At 35.5% G+C, this 19,321-nt stretch overlaps 1 protein-coding gene across 1 annotated transcript; it reads right to left on the minus strand.

Annotated features, from left to right (window-relative positions):
- Positions 1-3,894: 3,894 nt before the first annotated feature.
- On the minus strand, positions 3,895-12,109 carry LOC130987401 (ATP-dependent Clp protease adapter protein CLPS1, chloroplastic). The gene is made up of 3 exons (XM_057910923.1): positions 11,753-12,109; positions 6,930-7,077; positions 3,895-4,295 (listed from the first exon to the last, which is right to left on the minus strand). Exons 1-3 carry the CDS (start codon positions 11,817-11,819, stop codon positions 4,034-4,036), a joined length of 477 nt encoding a protein of 158 aa, XP_057766906.1. The 5' UTR covers positions 11,820-12,109; the 3' UTR covers positions 3,895-4,033.
- Positions 12,110-19,321: the final 7,212 nt, after the last annotated feature.

Below are 19,321 nucleotides of genomic sequence, written 5' to 3' on the forward strand. Positions count from 1 at the left end.
CAAAATACCCTTCACATTAAAAATTAAAAAAATGTCCACTTTACATCACCCCTTTAAAAAATCCCGCAATTCACAACCAGTGTGAATTCACAACAAAAAAATTTTGGTTGTGAATTCACCAGTGTGAATTCACAACCAGTCGAATTCACAATCAAAATTTAATTCACAACCAGATTTTTTTGGTTTTGAATTCACAACTGAACTGAACTGAAACCCTAAACCCTAATTGTGAATTATTACGATTGTGAATTCACAACTGAACTGAACTGAAACACTAAACCCTAAACCTAAACCCTAGTTGTGAATTATTACAATTGCGAATTCACAACTAAACTGAACTGAAACCCTAAACCTAAACCCTAGTTGTGAATTATTACGATTGTGAATTCACAACTAAACTGAAATAGTAAATTCACAAATGAACTTAATCAGTAAATTCACAACTGAACTGAACTGAAACCTTAAACCCTAAACCCTAAACCTAAACCTAAACCTAAACCCTAGTTGTGAATTATTACAATTGTAATTCACAACTGTTGGGAACCCCATGGAATATCAGGTTTTATTTTGATGATACCAAAATCCTTAGGTTTAATTTGTAATAGACTAGAACTGTTTTGAAATCAAGTGTTAGAGTTCGTTTCTAGTTTAGTTAGCATTTCTGAAGACTAAAGACTGAAGGACTGAAGGACTGAAGACTGAAGATACCAACTGAAGTATCAGTTGAAGAATCAGTTCACAACTGATTACTTAATACGTGCTTCGAGGACTCAGCAGACTGATACTAAAGTCAAGTATCAGTTAGACATTCTTCCTCGGACTGAACTTCCAACGTTCAAAGGAAGCCACGTGCTTATACAGTACAGCCGCATTAAATGCAGAGATCTCAGGATCATCCCTCTCTGCAGAGGTCATTCCTATTTGGTGGCTACTTTATCAGAGACGTCACGTCTCCTGTCTTTCAAGAGAGCCGTTTCCACCAAACAAGGAACCTCGAAGATTGAAGCCTCAGCCCAAATTCGACATGCTCTCCAACGGAAGAAATCTTGAAGACGTTCTCCGCCAACGGATCTATTCAAGACCTCTCCAATAAATAGCGCTCGAGGATCAACTTCAATCTTCACCGATTCAACGACCAAAGCTGAAGCGTTGCCGAAATAGCTACTCAGCCCAAAAGTTTAATCTCCCTAAAGCTTGAATCGAAGAAAAGAATTCCAAAGCCAAAATCAGTCACTACTGATTACACACATTCTCTTAGACCTTAGGCATATATCTGTTTACCCAGAAGCCCAAGTCAAAACTTGCTCCAAAGAACTTGATCTTTGAAGTCTAGTTGGCAAGTTTTTCAAACCTCCTTTCGTGAGAAAGAAACAGAGTGTTTGAGTGAAAAGGAGTTCAAGAAGGTACTCTGACTCCGTGAGATCCTAGTGCAAGGTCGTGCTAGGAGTGAGAAATCCGACGTGAGTGAAGCGTGGGTACTGAAGTAAGGTCTCTTCAGTGAAACGGTTGTGTGCACCCGGCAAGCACACGGTTCGGTTTGCAGTGCACCAGTTAATCACTTGCGGAGTGGATTGTTGGTCTGATCAACCGACCGTGGATGTAGGAAAGTGTTTTCCAAACCACGTAAAACTCTCTGTGTTATTTACAGCTTTCAGTCTTTACATTCTTATATGTGTTCTTACTGTTGATAAACTGAATACTGAATAACTGCAAAGAGAAACCTAAGACTAACAACGTGCTCAACCGAGGCTATTTCGAAACAAGTTTATTTCCGCTGCGTGTGATATCAGTCTGACTGATCTATCCTCTGATAGTCAGGAAGACTTATATCATCTCTGTTTTAGCAAACTCGACTGAAGCCCTTACGTGCATCAGTTAAGTTCCAGTGACTTAACTGATAACTCCTTACTGAAGAGTTTTAAGTATCAGTCGTCAACCCTGTTTGGTCAAAACTGTTTTCAGTCAACAGGTGTCATAGTTTGCGTGTAAAGTTTCGTTTTGATCTCATTCTTGAGATCCCTCTATTTTTAGAGGAAATTGTAAAAAACCTAAACCCTAGTTGTGAATTATTACGATTGTGAATTCACAACTGAACTGAAACAGTAAATTAACAAATGAACTTAATCAGTAAATTCACAACTGAACTGAAACCCTAAACCCTAGTTTTGAATTATTACGATTGTGAATTCACAACTGAACTGAACTGAAACACTAAACCCTAGTTGTAAATTATTACAATTGTGAATTCACAACTGAACTGAAATAGTAAATTCACAACTGAACTGAACTGAAACCCTAAACCTAAACCCTAGTTGTGAATTATTACGATTCTGAATTCACAACTGAACTGAAACAGTAAATTCACAAAGAAACTTAATCAGTAAATTCACAATTGAACTGAACTGAAACCCTAAACTCTAAACCCTAAATCCTAAACCTAAACCCTAGTCATGAATTATTATGATTGTGAATTCACAACTGAATTGAAACAGTAAATTCACAACTGAACTGAACTGAAACCGTAAACCCTAGTTGTGAATTATTACGTTTGTGAATTCACAACTGAACTGAAACAGTAAATTCACAACTGAACTGAACTGAAACTGTAAACCCTAGTTGTGAACCCTAAACCCTAAAATTTAATTCACAATCAGAATTTTTTGGTTGTGAATTAACAACCAGTTGAATTCACAACCAGAATTTATTTTAGTTGTGAATTCAAGTAGTTGTGAATTTGAGTTTTTAAAGTTTAAATTCACAACTAAAACTAGAATTTATTTTGGCTGTGAATTCGAGTTTTAGTTGTGAATTCATAGATGTGGTCATGAATTCAAGAACATTAAGTTGTGAATTCATAAATTTGGTTGTAAATTCGAGAATATTAAGTTGTGAATTCATAGATGTGGTTGTGAATTCACAGATCTGGTCGTGAATTCAAGAACATCAAATTATAAATTCATAAATCTTGGTTGTGAATTTAAAGAACATTAACCAAAATATTCAAATTTCACAAAAATATTCATAGATCTGGTATTAATTTCATCATATGAAGAGAGAGAACCTCTTAGATATTTCATCGAACACCATCGCGAATATCCCTAAATCCCCCAAATCCGCCGCACACTTACTGTAGAAATTCAAGAGATCGATTGTTCATCACAACGACGCAAATCAATCTTTAAAACATTATCGTGCAGGATCTCGCCGCATAGCAGCTTATCAAATGACGTGAAACATCTTAGCAAAATAAGTTGGCGATATGGCCGACTCTCAAGCGGCGACAAATGATTTGTGATGATGAGATTTGATCATATCAAGCAATTGATCTGATTGTTATGGAATATGAGATTTGTGCTCAGCAAAATAAATTATTAAATCTATAATTGTGTATTGTAGATTGAATGATTGAAACACAGTCACATAGTCGAGAGAGAAAGAGAGAGAGAGAGAGAGAGAGAGATAGTTGATGATGTTGTGGGGGAAAGAATTGAATCGGAGAGAGAGAGAGAGAGAGAGAGGGAGTGTGGAGAGAGAGAAGAGAATGAGAGAGGAGAAGATGCCTGGAGAGAAAGAGAGAGTACATATATTTAAAGAAGGGTATTTCTGTCTTTTCAATAAAAAAGTGGACAGTTTTTATTATTTTTATCTTAGTGGACAATTTTTATTTTTACAATATGAAAGTGGATAGTTTTATATATTAATTGTTTTATTAATATATGTGAAAAATTAAAATGAACTATGAAAGTGGGATGGAGGGAGTAATAAATATGCGAAGCGGCCACGAGTGTAATGTAGATGGTCCAAGACCAACATTACGAGATGGAAGATAGTAGAATTTTGGTGGCACAAAAATAAAGATCCCAAGCGATATCACAACAAAAACCATACAAATCATAGTAGATAATCGAGATACTATTAAGAGCTAAATGTATTGTCTGCATACCCTCATCTGTAACTATAGTGATCAAAGATAGAAGTAATTGAACTTCCAACTGTTGATATGTACATATATGCAGTGTCCGGTGCCATTCTCTCAACAAGTACCACTCGCGGGCTCAATCGAGCTCAAAAGACCGTTGCCTCGAAGCTGCATGCAGTGTTCTTCTGCATCGGCTTGAGCGCATATTATCACAACGGAGAGGCCATTGTGATGTGCTTCTTGCATAATATTGACGGCATTGTCAAGAGTCATCCCAGGTATAACCTTCATCAATACTTGCACAACATACTCCCTTTTATTGTAGTTGTCATTGTGCAGCAGCACGCGATAAGGTGGGGACATTTTCCTAGACTTCCTGGACAAAACAAAACAATGGCTTCTGTATATATCCTTCAACTGCTCACACTATTATCATTCATCAAACACCTTCAAATTCAGAAGCAAGGGAAAACCCAGACAAGAAAATATCATGCCAACTAACACATGGATAAATCAATCTAATGCAGAAAATTTTCAATCATCTCTAACTACCAACTGTTGATACGTTCTCATTTATTGTGAGATAGCAGCAGATAACCAACTAAGCATTAACCAACACAGTTTTGTTCTTACGATAATAGAACTAAATGACCAAAACCCAGCAACATTGAGAAAGACAAAAACATAAGGCAACTGTTAAGAGTAAAAAGGTTTAACAATGATCCTGCAGTATTTGTAGCCAGATCCATCCAAGCTCTTTTGAAGTATATGTTACGTTTCCAATACCAGAATTTTGAATCAAATAATCTAATTGCATATGCACGAGACAACAAGAACATAACTCTTCGAATAACAAGGGCTATCTTGTTCTTCTAATATAATGAGTTCGATCATACATACGTACATACATCAAACCAGATGGATACCTTGTTCTTCTAATTATTTCTGGTTCTAATCCCTTCAGTTGATTAGTTATTGTATTTATGCAGGAATTATACTCAATGCATGAGAGAAACTAAAAGTGTAGTTCCGAATATAGAAGTTTGAAGCATGGATATTAGATGCAACCATATGAGGAGAAATTAGTAATAGACTAGATGACAAAGCACTAGAAACTGGAACAGAAGAGTGGCAACTGAACTGCACAAGGCACCTAAAAGTAGTATCGAAATCAACTGAAGAAATTTACCCAAGTTGCATCTATTTTTAATTTTGTGGTGGACTTTAAATGTTTGCTTCATCAAAAAACAAGTAGGATAATCCATGAGGCGTCTAATACATTTATTATAAATTCATTGTAAAAAAAATAAGGATGTACAGGTTTTGAAAGAGCATCTGTGGTTTCTTCTCTAACAAACACCCTTCAAGGACTAGTTTATACGTCAAGGGTGGTCCAACTAGGAGCCCAAAACCTTTCACAGCTATTTGATGGACATAGTCATATGGATTGAAAGGCTTTTGTATTTTTATTTATCAATGAAATGCGTACTTATTTTTATTTATCAATGATTTGTCATTTGTGTTTGTCTTCTATTATTCTATATAATTTTGAATTACTTATATAAATAGTAAAAATAAGATTTGAATGATTATAAAATATATTATGCATTTTAAGAATATTTTAATTATTATATTCCTTATTTAATCTTGAACTGGACATTAAAATCGAAATCATAACAGCTTCATGAATATTTACCAATCATGGGATAAGGAATATGCTAGTATTCATATTCTTCATAATCACATTCCTAGGAATCATATTTTCAAATAACTGTACTTTTCTGCCAACCAAACGAGTCCTACAGGATAAAAATAGATATAACAAAGAAACATGGACAAAAATATATGAAGACAAAAGCCAACTGAACAACCAAGTCAAAGAAGTAGTTTCTCAAGGAGAACTAAATAACCACGAATATACAGGTGCACAAAGGCAAAGTAAAACAATATGGACGCATATGATACTGATAGCAAATGCTAGGGAACACACAAATGCGGAAGATATGCACACAGAGCAGCTACAACAAAAGTGAAAACATATGAAAGTCTTAAAAGTATCCATATAATGAAGCCACAAAAACACTTCTCTAACCATCTTCCAATTTCAGTAACCCTCAAGTTTATGTTAAGCAAGCATCTGAATCTCTCTCATATTATATGTTTTTCCATTACTCCGTTTTTATAAATGTGTTAATTCCTCAATAATCTTTCCGCAGAGATACACACAATATATTTTCTTTGGGCTTTTTCCATTCTGAAGGTCAGAAGCCAATATGAAATCCATATAAGAAGTCTTAAATGGAAATGGAAAGACAGGGTTATTATTCCAGAATATGTAAAGTTCCTGGTTGGCAAGTTATTATAGAAAATAATTGTTAGAAAACAATAAAGATATGGAGAAAGAGCGCATCGGTCAGTACATAATGCAAATAGACAATTTTTTAAAGCAATGAATGAAATTATTCAAACAGTACACTGTAGAAATAAGCTTGACATGAGTATCTTGGGCCAGCTAGGTCCTTGCTCCACTTCCTCTAAGTCCAACATTCAAGCTTGCTCATACTAAGTTTTTATCTTGATCCTTTATGATGGTATCAAATTTCAGGAAACAAAAGATCCGATGACATTTGAAGGGGAAAGAAGATGAACTGGCAATCAGAATGACAGATGAAGACAACCTAGTTTCAGGAGAGCTCAGAGAAGATTCTCTGGGGAAATTAAATCATTACGAGGATGCAATTGAAGACAGAAATCAGATACAGATAATCAGAGAAGAATTTTCAAGATGACGAATTCTAAATGATTCAGCTCAAGATAAAACAAATCTAGTTCTTGATAGACTTGAAGGAAAAACCAGATAGGCCATGCAATGACTCTTAACTAAAAGAAAACTCATGCACCAATATAAAAGCAACCCCTGATAAATAACTGACTCTTTGATTAAGCTTAACAATCCCCAGCTACCCCAAGAGAAAGAACAGAATACCTGGTTAAATCTCAGTATCCATACCTCAAATCAAACTCAGATTCTCGCCCTGGAGTTGTTTTTTCTATTACCGGTTTGTCCAAAACCCCACCACCTTTCCCCAGACCAGCAATTGGCATTGACGTCAGTGTGCTTCTGTTCGCCCACTGTTTATGGAGTGAGTATCTATCCCCTGCACATATCAGATCATATCTGTTTCAATCCCAATGTACAAGATACTACGCAACCACTAAGCTGGATAAAAGCAAGATGCTGTAACTTACTAACTTCAGCATGAACTGACGATGCTTTGCGGTACAACAAACAAATAAATAACTAAAGGTCCATATCACGTAACAATCACTGAAGTACTTTCAAGTGGTGCTAAAGATCATTACACATCTGCTATCTATTATCGCAGATTGATGTTGATAAGAGTGAGGTGATTGACTCCACAAAACCGAATTATATTGAATAAGTACAGAAAGAAATCCTCAACGAGGCCTACTACAACACCCGTCCCAAAATTCTGAAACCAAAAACAACAATCAACAGCTTGACAAACGCTATAATAAGAAATCCTAACCCTGCTAAAGCCCATGCAAAATTAACTATGGGCTGGACTCAACTGAAATGATATAAAACCACAGATCCAAATAAAAGCAACAACTAATAATCGACGACTGTGCGGTTCCCGCGCATAGACCCTCCAAGGATGCACGCTATTAATTGCTCCGCAGCCCAAAACAGCCTTGTCCTCAAGGCTGAAATAAGGAAATTGGCCAAGTATATCCCCCAATCCATCCAAGTCGCCTCATCCATATCCAAGCCAGACCATTTAATTAAAGCCTGCTTGACCTGCCATCACGTTCCACCTTCCGTTTCTCCAGCACATCCTTCAGTAAATACGGAGGATCCACCAACAGTAGCTCGTCGGGAAGGACGGGATCTGCAAAGCCCCAATAACCTTTTTCAACAAGGAGATATGAAAGATAGGGTGTATCCGGGACTCCGGTGGTAGTTTCAAACAATATGCCACTGCTCCCACACGAGCTTCGACAAAAGGTTCAGAGAAGAATGAAACTCCACAATCAGTTTAGGAATCCAGGCTGAACCCACAGGGATGGCGAGAGGATTCTTATAGAGAAGAATCACATGCGCTACTTTGTAATGTTTCGGCACGTCTTTTCCTGCTTCTAAGCCCTTCACAATTTTAGCCAAGCTCGGATCAGCACCAATTTCACGATGGATGTCAGACCATTCCATCTATTGTAAAAATACCACAAGAGTTCCCCTTCCACAGCACGGCAGGACAAGGCACCAACAGCCTGATTGAGGCTGCCTCCTTATAACTGATTATAAAATTATAACCAAGCAACTTGGCAGCCCAATGCTGCTGCACAAGGTTGTCAATGGTTTAGTCAATGAAAGGCGCAAGATCCGCTGGTCAGTCTGAATAGTGAAATGACAACAAAATAAATAAGGTCGCCAGTGTTGTACGTACTGCAAACACCAGAGCCATCAACTCCTTCTCATATGTGGATTTGGAGAGCAAGTTAGCAAGGAGATGCTTGCTAAAATAAGCAATAGGTTGCTTGTCTTCCATAAGAACAACACATATACCCCCGTCCCGAGGCATCACACTGACTCCACCACAAATTCCTTTGAAAAGTTGGGCATGTGGAGTATCGGCGACAAAGTCAACGCACGTCTAAGCTCTTAGAAGGCCGCTTCTACCTCGACGGTCCAAGCCCAAGACACATCTTTGTCCAATCCTGGATAAATCTTCGATAATAGACCGTAAGGCCAAGGAATCTATGCAACCCAGGTATTGTCCTTGGTGTTGGCCAACAAAGTACTACTGAAGCTTTGGTAGGGCCCATGCTCACCCCTCGGACGGAAATAATATGGCCCAAGTATTTAACCTCTTGTCTTCCAAGCACACACTTCTTAGGATTTATCACTAGTAAACAAGTGTGAAGAGTCAGCTAGGCTTGTCGAAGATGAAGTAGATGATCAGACCAGGAACGGCCATATATCAAGATGCCGTCAAAGAAGACAAGGACACTCCACAAGAATGGTCGGAAAATGTCATTCATGAGATTCTGGAACATAGCTGGTGCATTTGTGACTGCGAGTAACAAAAGGCATGACCGAAAATTCGTAACAACTTGAATATGTAAGGAATGCCATTTTGGGAATATCAGCTCATCCCACTTGTATCTAGTGTGGTATAACCACTAGGCCCCACGCTAAATCCTCAACAAGGCCTACGGCAACAGCCGTCTGATAAATCCAAATCCAAAGACAACGATCAACTGCTAGACAGACGCTATAAATAAGAGACCCTAAGCATGCTAAAGCCCATGCAAAATTAACTATGGGTTGGACTTGACTGTAATAAAATGAAACCACGGATCCAATTAAAAGCAAGAACTAATAGTCGAGGATCACGCGCTTCCGGCATGCATAGACCCTCCAAGGATGCACGCTATTAATTGCTCCGCGGCGCAAAACAGTCTTGTCCTAGAAAGGTGAAGAGAGCTAGAAAAGTCACAATGGCCATGAGAAAGGCTTCCACAACAACCTCTGCTCCGATGGGGATCCTTATATTGTTGGACTGGTAAAGTCGACCATGCTTAGGCAACCTAATCTAATGACACTTTTGGGATATTTTCGTAAATTTCAACAAAAGTAATGTTCACTTTCGTTCAATTGTTTGTTATATACATTATGAGCAGTTAAGCTTTTAACCCGAACAAATGGGACGATGAATGAATAATTAGCTCTCATGAGGCTAAAAAAAGGCAAATTACTATGGCCAAATTATTCGTGTTATGATTAGATTCCTCTTAATCACATTTGAGTCAGTTGAACCAATTAGGTCGCATTAAGTTAGGGTACGTCATAGATAACTAGGATTAACAACTTGGTAAATGCTTGAGACTCCTACAATGTAGCTTCGGTCATAACAGATTGGTGTGAGGATAAAGTGTCATCCAAGGCAAAACCAAGTCTCTCTAGGTCAAAAAACTGCCCATCATCCATTAAGGTGTCCTTGTAGGTGATTGGTGGATTAAGAGAGCGAGTAAGGTGTCTTTTGTCTAACCTATAAGGTAAGGTGGGATTGAACCACACCAAGTGCTGTCCCAGTGGTCTATCACTGGTTGATCACAAAGTCATCAGAAATATTACTGTGCCCATGTTCAAGTCTGATTATTTATTCAAAAACCTGGTTTTGTTATCAATTGATTTCTTCTTTCGTTTGTTCAGTTTACAATTTTAGTATGCAACGTCACCACACCAACCCTTCTCCCTGCGCCCCCTCCTTTTCTCAATGGATTTGAGGCCAAATCTACTATGTTGACGCTTACGTACTGGTTGAGGAATTTATAAATCTATTTTCTACGCTTAAACAGGAAAGTGTCATATATTTGCAGCATGAAGCAAGCAAGCTTTATTTCTGCGGATATATAACAATTCCACTGAAAGAAGATCTTTGAAAGTATTGGAATATGAGCTATATCGTGTGCTTTACTGGACTATACAAGGTAGATAGTAAATTGAATCTTGTTCACTGGATAGTTAAAGCCTATCACCCAACTGTATAGCAGGTTTCTTTATCAAGTCGTCAAAATTTTAAATGGCATAAAGGATAGTGGATGCAGATCCTTAAATATTACTGTATTCTACAAGTTGGTCACAAAAAATAAGGAAAAGAAGATCATCATATTCATAAATGTTTGAAAAATAGGATCATTTAAGTAGCATCTTCAAAATTAATGAAGATCTAGTATTTTTCTTTCTCACTAATTATTGCAAGTTTTGTAATGAAATCATGAAAACTCATATCATTCTATTGGTTTCTATCTAATCTAAATTTGTTGAGACAACGAGTGCCTGTGATTTGTGACCTGATAGTTGAAGGTCACAGAACTAAGAGCAAAGAAAAGCTGCATGGGAACATACAAATCTTAGAAATGTAACAGAGCACAAATATATAACTATCTTCACTGGTCAAGTAAAGATTAGGCTGGAACTTATTGGCTTAAAGGAGAACAACTGGAACTGCAACGATTTCCCATCATCAAAGCTAAAATTAAACTTTATATCAGAAAAGCTGATAGAAACAATATTTTCTTTCGGCAGTTCAAGGGTGCCAGTCCCCTGCATGCATCAGGAGCATAGCTTTCACAGGTTTCATCTCTACCCGATGAAATGTTTATATCCATCCACACCTAAACTGATATATACTTATAGAAAGGGATAGTACATTGCAATTTTTCATTTTCAGAACTTAGAATTTAATATTGCAATTTTTTTTAACCATTGAATAATTGGATAATAAAAAGTTAAGGAGTGATTTTGATAAGGCAACTATTACTTGCTCAGAAAACTTAAGCAATCGTATTCCACCTCAAAATTTCAGCTCTTCAATTTCTGGTCTTCCTAGTTCTGATGTATTAAAACATTAAGCCAATAATATACTGATTTCCACCTTACACTCAAGAAACACGTTGAGTAAGCGGGGATATCAGGCATCCATTCCGTAACAATCCAAATTGAATCAATTATTAGCAACCTTATCAACAGTTTCCGAGTCAATTTGGAGATGATCACCTATTAGAATTCCCCAAGTTATAATCGGACTACCACACAAATTAACATCACAGTTCACGAGCTTCAGTAACAAAATATACAGAGGAATTTGATGACAAACCAAGCCAATTAGCAAAACACAAATTTAACTGTACCAATAGCCGAAACTCATCGAATATTGTCATACATCAACAAAATCATCAAATAAGAAGCACACGCATAATAATTTTAAGAAGTTGAAGCCAGAAAAGGAGGCACGTATCAATTACCGGATGTTGGGTGGAAGGCTTGATTGGGGGAAAGAGCCACTCTTCCGCAGCTAATTACAGTCTCCATTTTGCCCCACTGCAAGCGCTCTCTCACCACTCTCTCCCGCCACACACACTCACTGTGAGTATTTGTTGCGTCCAAATTGAAAAAGAATTTAATGAAAAAGATAAATACTGACGGTTCTCATAAATACTAGGTACTCCTTTGAGGAACAAATTAGTGTGTGTTTTTTCTTTGAGGGTGAAACAAACGCAAATATTTGGTTTTTTTTAAACCTTATTTTCCTTGTAAAATCTGTTCACACATTTTTTTGCCGCTGACATTTTTTTGAAGAAAATTAAAAAAAAAAAATACCTTTTTCAGGTAGGTCGTGCACTCGTGCTCCTCTAATTATCATGCGTTCCCTTAGGGCCCGTTTGGTTTTCAGTATTAAATTAATCAGGATATAAATTATCCTAATAATTTAGTGTGGATTAGTCATGATTTCTAATCTCATATGGGTGTTTGATATCATTGATAATTAATCCCAAAAAGTGTTTGATATCCATTGGAATAGGTTGGATTAACATATCAAATACCTAAATTATCCTCACATATTTTACCAAAATACATTCGTGTCCTCAAATCTGAAAATAAGATGGAGGCATTGGTATCCTCACAGCATCGTTTGGCGTGAAAAGGGTATCAATTTTCGATTTTAACATCTCGGTATTAAATTTATCCCATGGGGAGGGTGGTATAATTAGTGAGGGTTAATCCCACAAAATAAGCTAGGGTCTTGGGATAAACCTGGAGTTGACCATATTAGTAGCACATAATACCAAACACTGCATAAATCCATATTAATTTAACTTATCATGCTTTTAAACCCATATTAATGGCAAAACCAGTAGTAGTATGCACTATGTTTGGCTAACCTTATTTTAAAAAGCGTATAAATTTTTGCCTAAATTTGTTTTAAAGAGTTTATAAGATAAAAAAAATTAAAAGTTTATAAATTATTATTTGAATAATTGATCTTATAAGTTAGACAGAGAAAATTGAAGAAAAATAAAATTAGAATGATATATGATGAAAATAAAAAATTATAGTTGAGTTATTTTTGTAAAAATGAGTGTTGCTTACATATAATGAGAAAATAAGTTGGGGTTGATAAACTTATTTTTGGTGGATTTTATAAGTTCTTAGAGCTTAATTTTACAACTTATAAGCTCTTTAGGAGCTTATTTTGCCAAATAATTTGAAGAAACTTATAAGCTCCTAAACAACTTATAAGTCGTTTTAATGAGCTTATAAGCTCAGCCAAACACTCCCATAATGTAGAACTAGTACGTTCACAATATACTTATTTATTTTTAAAATTTTAAATTATGAAAAAATGTTAAAATATCATTATTTATGAAATAGATTAACTGGTAACAAAAAAAAAACATGTTAATTTAATATTAGTATTTGAATGAAAATAATGTGTAATAACAATGTTATCAACTTAATGAGTATAATATTAAATTCTATTAATATTGTGTACTGAATACGTATTATAATAATAATAATACTCCCTCCGTCCACCAAAAAAACTCCTACTTGCCCTTAAATATTTGTCCACCAAAAAAACTCCTACTCTACTTTTTGGACAATTATACCCTCCCTTGCTTTTAAAATTAGTACACCTTTACCTATTGGCCCCACTTTACTCTATCATTACTTATGTTATTATTGTTATTATTATTATTATTATTATTATTATTATTATTATTATTATTATTATTATTATTATTATTATTATTATTATTATTATTGTTATTGTTATTATTATTATTATCCTTATTATTATCATTATTATTATTATTATTATTATTATCGTTATTATTTTTATTATTATTATTATCGTTATTATTATTATTATTATTATTATCGTTATTATTATTATTATTATTATTATCGTTATTATTATTATTAGTGTTATTGTTATTGTTATTGTTATTATTATTATTGTTGTTATTGTTATTGTTATTGTTATTGCGTACTCTTTTTCCGCTTTGGGGTTTTCCCTACGGGGTTTTTCTTCAAAGCGGTTTTAACGAGGCTCGACCCTTAGCTTGCTTCTCTGTGCTTTCAAGGGTGTTCCGTCTTTGTTTTTCCTTTTCTTTTAATAAAACTCTATTTCATTCATTGTTATTGTTATTGTTATTGTTATTGTTATTGTTATTATTATTATTATTCTTATTATTGTTATTATTGTTTATTTTGTTATTATGATTGTTCTGTTATGTTATTTTAGTATTATTCTTATTATTGTTATTATTGTTTATTATTGTTATTAATTTATTGTTATTGTTTTGTTATTGTTATTAGTATTGTTATTATTCTTATTTGTTATTAGTGTTTATTATTATTATTGTTATTGTTATTATTATTATTATTATTATTCTTATTCTTATGATTGTTATTATTATTATTATTATTATTATTATTATCCTTATTATTATTATTATTATTATTATTATTATTATTATTATTATTATTATTATTATTATTATTATTATTATCGTTATTATTTTTATTATTATTATTATCGTTATTATTTTTGTTATTATTATTATTATTTTATTATTATTATTATTATTATTATTCTTATTATTGTTATTATTCTTATTATTGTTATTGTATTATTATCCTTATTATATTATTATCCTTATTATTGTTATTATTATTCTTATTCTTATTATATTATTTTATTATTATATTATTATTATTATTATTATTATTATTGTTATTGTTATTATTTTATTATTATTATTTATTATATTATTATATTATTTTATTATTGTTGTTGTTGTTGTTGTTGTCTTGTTGTTTTGTTGTTCTTCTTCTTTTTTCTTCTTCTCTTTATTTTCTTCTTCTTGTTCTTTCTTCTTATTCTTGTTCTTGTTCTTCTTCTTCTTTTGTTATTGTTATTGTTCTTATTATTATATTATTGTTATGTTATTATTATTATTATTCTTATTATTATTGTTATTATTCTTATTATTATTATTATTCTATATCGTTATTCTTTTATTATTCTTATAATTCTTATTGTTCTTGTTATTCTTATTCATATTATTATATTATTATTATTATTATTGTCATTGTTATTATTATTATCAAATAGCTAGTGAAAGATTAGTAAAAGTAATCACAATACATAAACACTACCCTTTTAGTCTTTTACACCACCCTTTTCAGCTTTCTTAGTCTCCGTGCCGAACCGCAAATGGGAGTTTTTTTGGTGGACGGAGGGAGTAATAATTAATGTTAAATAGTAAAATAGAAGAAAATATGCTATCGTTTGATTATGTGCAAAACTTCGTTGAGAATCAGAAAAGTTTGAGAGAAAAACAGTAATAATGGGTTGTATTCCTGAGAAGTGATCCTTTACAATTTACAAATAAGTACTCCCTCCGTCCGCCAAAAGTATTCCACAATTACTATATTTGGCGTCCGCAAAAAGTATTCCACTTTCCTTTTTAAGCCATGGTCCCACCATCCACCTTTATATTTTATCCTTACAAACAATCTTTATTTACAAAAAACCCACCCCAAATTCAATCTCAACCACACATCTCATAAAGTGGTGGGACCCTTTCTCCACTACATCAACATCATCACACATTTTATTAAACTCCGTGCCCGGCCAAAGTGGAATACTTTTGGCGGACGGAGGGAGTACTATTTATAGGATACAAAAAATGAGGGTATTTTGCTTTTTTCCTAGCTACATCACGTACTCCTCATGCATAGGTAACGATCGTTATAACGAGAAAACAGTAGCTTGTCAGCTTTTGTCGGAGGATTTGTATTCTTCTAGCACAGATGGTAAGTGGCACGGGTGGCCAACGACACAGTTGGACTAAACACCTCTCCAGTTTTTGTAACTGTGGCCCTGGCTATTACTTCGCTCCGAGATTCTTCCCAGTTATTGAGACACATCTGTCGCGATCCTAGCTAATACGTATTTTACTCGTCATCAATTAAATTTTATAAAGGCTTAAGGTACAGATCCATCCCTGAAGTGGACACTCCTAGAGCGTATCCCTCATCATTCTCAACCTTGGCCCAAATACACCCCCAAAGTCCATAAAAAGGGTGCATTTAAACCCGGAGAGAAAACGGTCGTTTTCTCGCCGTTAACTTAATTTTTTTTTCTGAGTGGGACCCCCTTCTCCTTCACCCTCTCCGCAAAAACCTCTGGCACCGTCGTCGTCGTCGCCGCTCCCGACGGCCTAGCAACCCAAATGAATTTGGAGGCGCAGACGTCACACAAATTGTACAAATCATCGATATTCGATAGCCTCACATTTTCCAAATTCGACCGCTAACCCTCAGCTTAAGCTCCTGACAACTACCGGCAGAGAAGTAGAGTGCTAAGCTCCTCGGAATGATCAGTCCGTCTTGGCTGTCGCGTACTTTCCTGTGGATGTCGCGGATGGTTCTTGGAACTCCTTGCCACACGAGCTTACGCCCAAATGCCTCGACTTCCAGAGTGTAGTTGAACTTGCGCCTACAAGAACTTGATGTATTTGTAAGCGGATTGCAGTATCTCTGTCGTGTTCATCCTCTGCCCGCCAGGAACCAGCTTCCCGAGCTCCTATGTCTTCACCGTGATCTTTCGTCGTCTCTGCCTAGCCGCGATGCTATGTGCGGATAAGCTCCCGCCGCCGCTCGCTTCGTTCTTGGCGCTCTCACAGCTCCCCATGCTGAAATCCACCGCAGGGAATTGAGGCAACGGTGGCGGCAAGACAAATTCTGGTAGTGGTAGCAGAGTAATTATCTAGAGAGGGGTAGAGTTGGTGGTGAGAATGGTAGAGCTTCTGGCATTTGGGGAAGTGGAACAAGGGCTCAGATTCTTGTTGTTGGTGCGGTAAAAGAACGTTAGTTGCGTGAGAGTTGAGATTATCCAAATCCAAGGGAAGTCCACTGGCATAAGTGAGGTCGTCGTAGAGAAGAGAAGAGAGGCGTGACAGCAGCGACGGTGCCGGAGGGTTTTGCAGATAGGGTAAAGGGGAGGGGGATGGTGGGGATAGTGGGTTCCACTCATAAATTAAAAAAAATTAAGTTAACGGCACCCTTTTTATGGACTCTGGGGTGTATTTGGGCCAAAGACGAGAATGGGGAGGGATACGCTCTAGGGGTGTCCACTTCAGGAGTGGATATGTACCTTAACCCTCTTATAAATTATAAAGCAAATAATGTAAGTCAATCTCGTTGATTAAGCAAATAACACTAAACCTTCAATATAATCAAATTAATAGTCGTCATTTAATATAACAATTTTGGGCTTTTAAAAGTTCAAAATGTATTATTATTAAAAGTTTATAATTAAATAGTTCAAAATTAATAAAGAAATCAGGAAAAATGCAAATAATGTAAAAAAAAACAAAATATGTTATATAAAATAATAATTTGGAGTGGATTTTGAAAATAGCCACTTTGGAATAGTAAATTTTAAATTGCCCACATTTACCATTTTACCCTTGCATATAAAAATTTAAAAATTACCAGCGAATTCACAACTAACATTAATTTTAGTTGTGAATTCAATCTTTAAAACTCGAATTCACAAATGAATATCTAGTATTGGTTGTGAATTGAAGTTTTAAAGTTTGTATTCATAACTAGAAATAATGTTAGTTGTGAATTCGCGTGAATTAACAACTATAAATAATATTAGTCGTGAATTCAAATTTTAAATGAATTCACAACTAAAAATATTGTTAGTCGTGAATTCAAACTTTAAAACTTAAATTCACGACTATCATTATTTCTAGTTGTGAATTCATCAAACTGATTGTGAATTCTAGTTTTATTTGTGAATTAATAGATCTAGTTGTGAATTCAAGAACATTAAGTTGTGAATTCATAGATTCGGTCGTGAATTCAAGAACATTAAGTTGTGTTTTTTAGATTTACCGCGGCCATGTCGCTGGCGAGGTCTGGCGTGGCCACCGCCATCTACGCCGACGTCACCTTACCTTAGCCACTCTCCTCTACCTTTCTTCTTAACTTAACACACTATCACTTTCTCAATTCCAAAATACACTCACAATATAATCGACCCCTAACTTTTTCATTACAGCCGCCATTTGGGCCATTTTCGCCGGTTAATCATCTCCTACTCCAACACGTTGCCGCGCCGGTAATTTTGTAGAAGTAATCGACTCATAGAACTTTGCTGATGTTCAATTGCTTGTTTCCCCTCACGCGATTAACTTAACTGATTCTCATGGCTTGTAATTCCAACTTCAATCTATGGTTCTCGCGCTTAGTTCCTCTCCCAAAGCGCCATAAAGCCAGAACCTTAATTCCAGTTTTATGCAGCTCGAGCGGTAACCTAAACAATGCAGAAGAATCGACGAAATTGAAGAGAACTCCACTAAAACTAGTCAAGTACTCAGTAACAATGACTGTGATCTCGGCCTCAATTCCACAGGCCGCTTCCGCCGCGTTGAAAGTCTCGGAGAAGAAGCGATTGGGGAAAAAACCGACTCACCGGCGGCTCCTCTGTCTCGACGAAGGTCATTGTTCGTCGTTGTCATGCTTTCAGACGGCGGTGGCTGTCAAACGAGAGAGAGAAAGAGAGACTGAGATGTGATGTGGCAAATTTTTTAATTTTAATGTTAGGAGCAATTTAGTCATTTAACACAAAACTAGGTATTATTTAAATTTTAAATTTTTTATTTTTTAAACACCCGAGGGGTGAAGGGTTAGGCAGACCCCCAACCTATAAATAAACCTCAAAATTATCGTGCATGTCGGATTGTTGTCGGATCGACCTGATAATGACACGATCTGATAGGACCAAATCTGAACACGACCTATTGAGGAAGTGCTCGACACGAACATGAACCCGAACACGATACGAACATGATAGCAACATGATTCGAATCGTGTTAACACGATACGATAACGACACGATCTGATTAAAACCTAATTATATTGGGTTGAGATGACAGATTATCAAAGAGTTGAGACGTGAGGATGGTGGGATGGGTTTTCAACAGGGTTGAATTGAAATGTTAAATTGTAAATTGGTACCCCAAAATTAACAAGTCAAACAAAAACCCTAAAGTGTAGAATAAATTTTAAAAATTTAAAATAAATATTTAATAAAAAAAATAATATTAACTCTATTTGGTTACATGAACCCGACACAAACCTGACACGAAATTATCGTGTTCTTATCAAGTCGACACGATAAAGACACGGACATGATAAGGTTTGACGCTAACTCATTAATTTCGTTCGGTTTCGTATGCTTTCGTATCGTGTCAAAAATTGTCAGCCCTATATCCCATTCACGACGTTGTCTAAAAGTGACAACGCCTAGATGAAACCACATGGAAAACCATAAACTAGCTAGATCAAAACCATACATAGTAGATATACCCAAAAGTGACTACATCTAGATGATAAAGGGAAAATCATCATAAAGGAGAAATACCAGAACATACTAACTATCAACATGAAATCGAAATCAAAAGTTAGGATAGCCAAGCTGATCCATCATAACCAGAGCCAGAAAATAA

This window comes from Salvia miltiorrhiza, chromosome 6 (assembly GCF_028751815.1).
Source record: "Salvia miltiorrhiza cultivar Shanhuang (shh) chromosome 6, IMPLAD_Smil_shh, whole genome shotgun sequence".
In the NCBI taxonomy this organism is placed as follows: domain Eukaryota; kingdom Viridiplantae; phylum Streptophyta; class Magnoliopsida; order Lamiales; family Lamiaceae; genus Salvia; species Salvia miltiorrhiza.

Coding starts and splice junctions, on each gene's coding strand:
- LOC130987401 (XM_057910923.1), bottom strand. CDS start 11,819: ATGGAGACTGTAATTAGCTGCGGAAGAGTGGCTCTTTCCCCCAATCAA. Junction 7,078..11,752: donor AGCCTTCCACCCAACATCCG/GTAATTGATACG, acceptor TGATATGTGCAG/GGGATAGATACTCACTCCAT. Junction 4,296..6,929: donor GAATCTGAGTTTGATTTGAG/GTATGGATACTG, acceptor TGTTTTGTCCAG/GAAGTCTAGGAAAATGTCCC.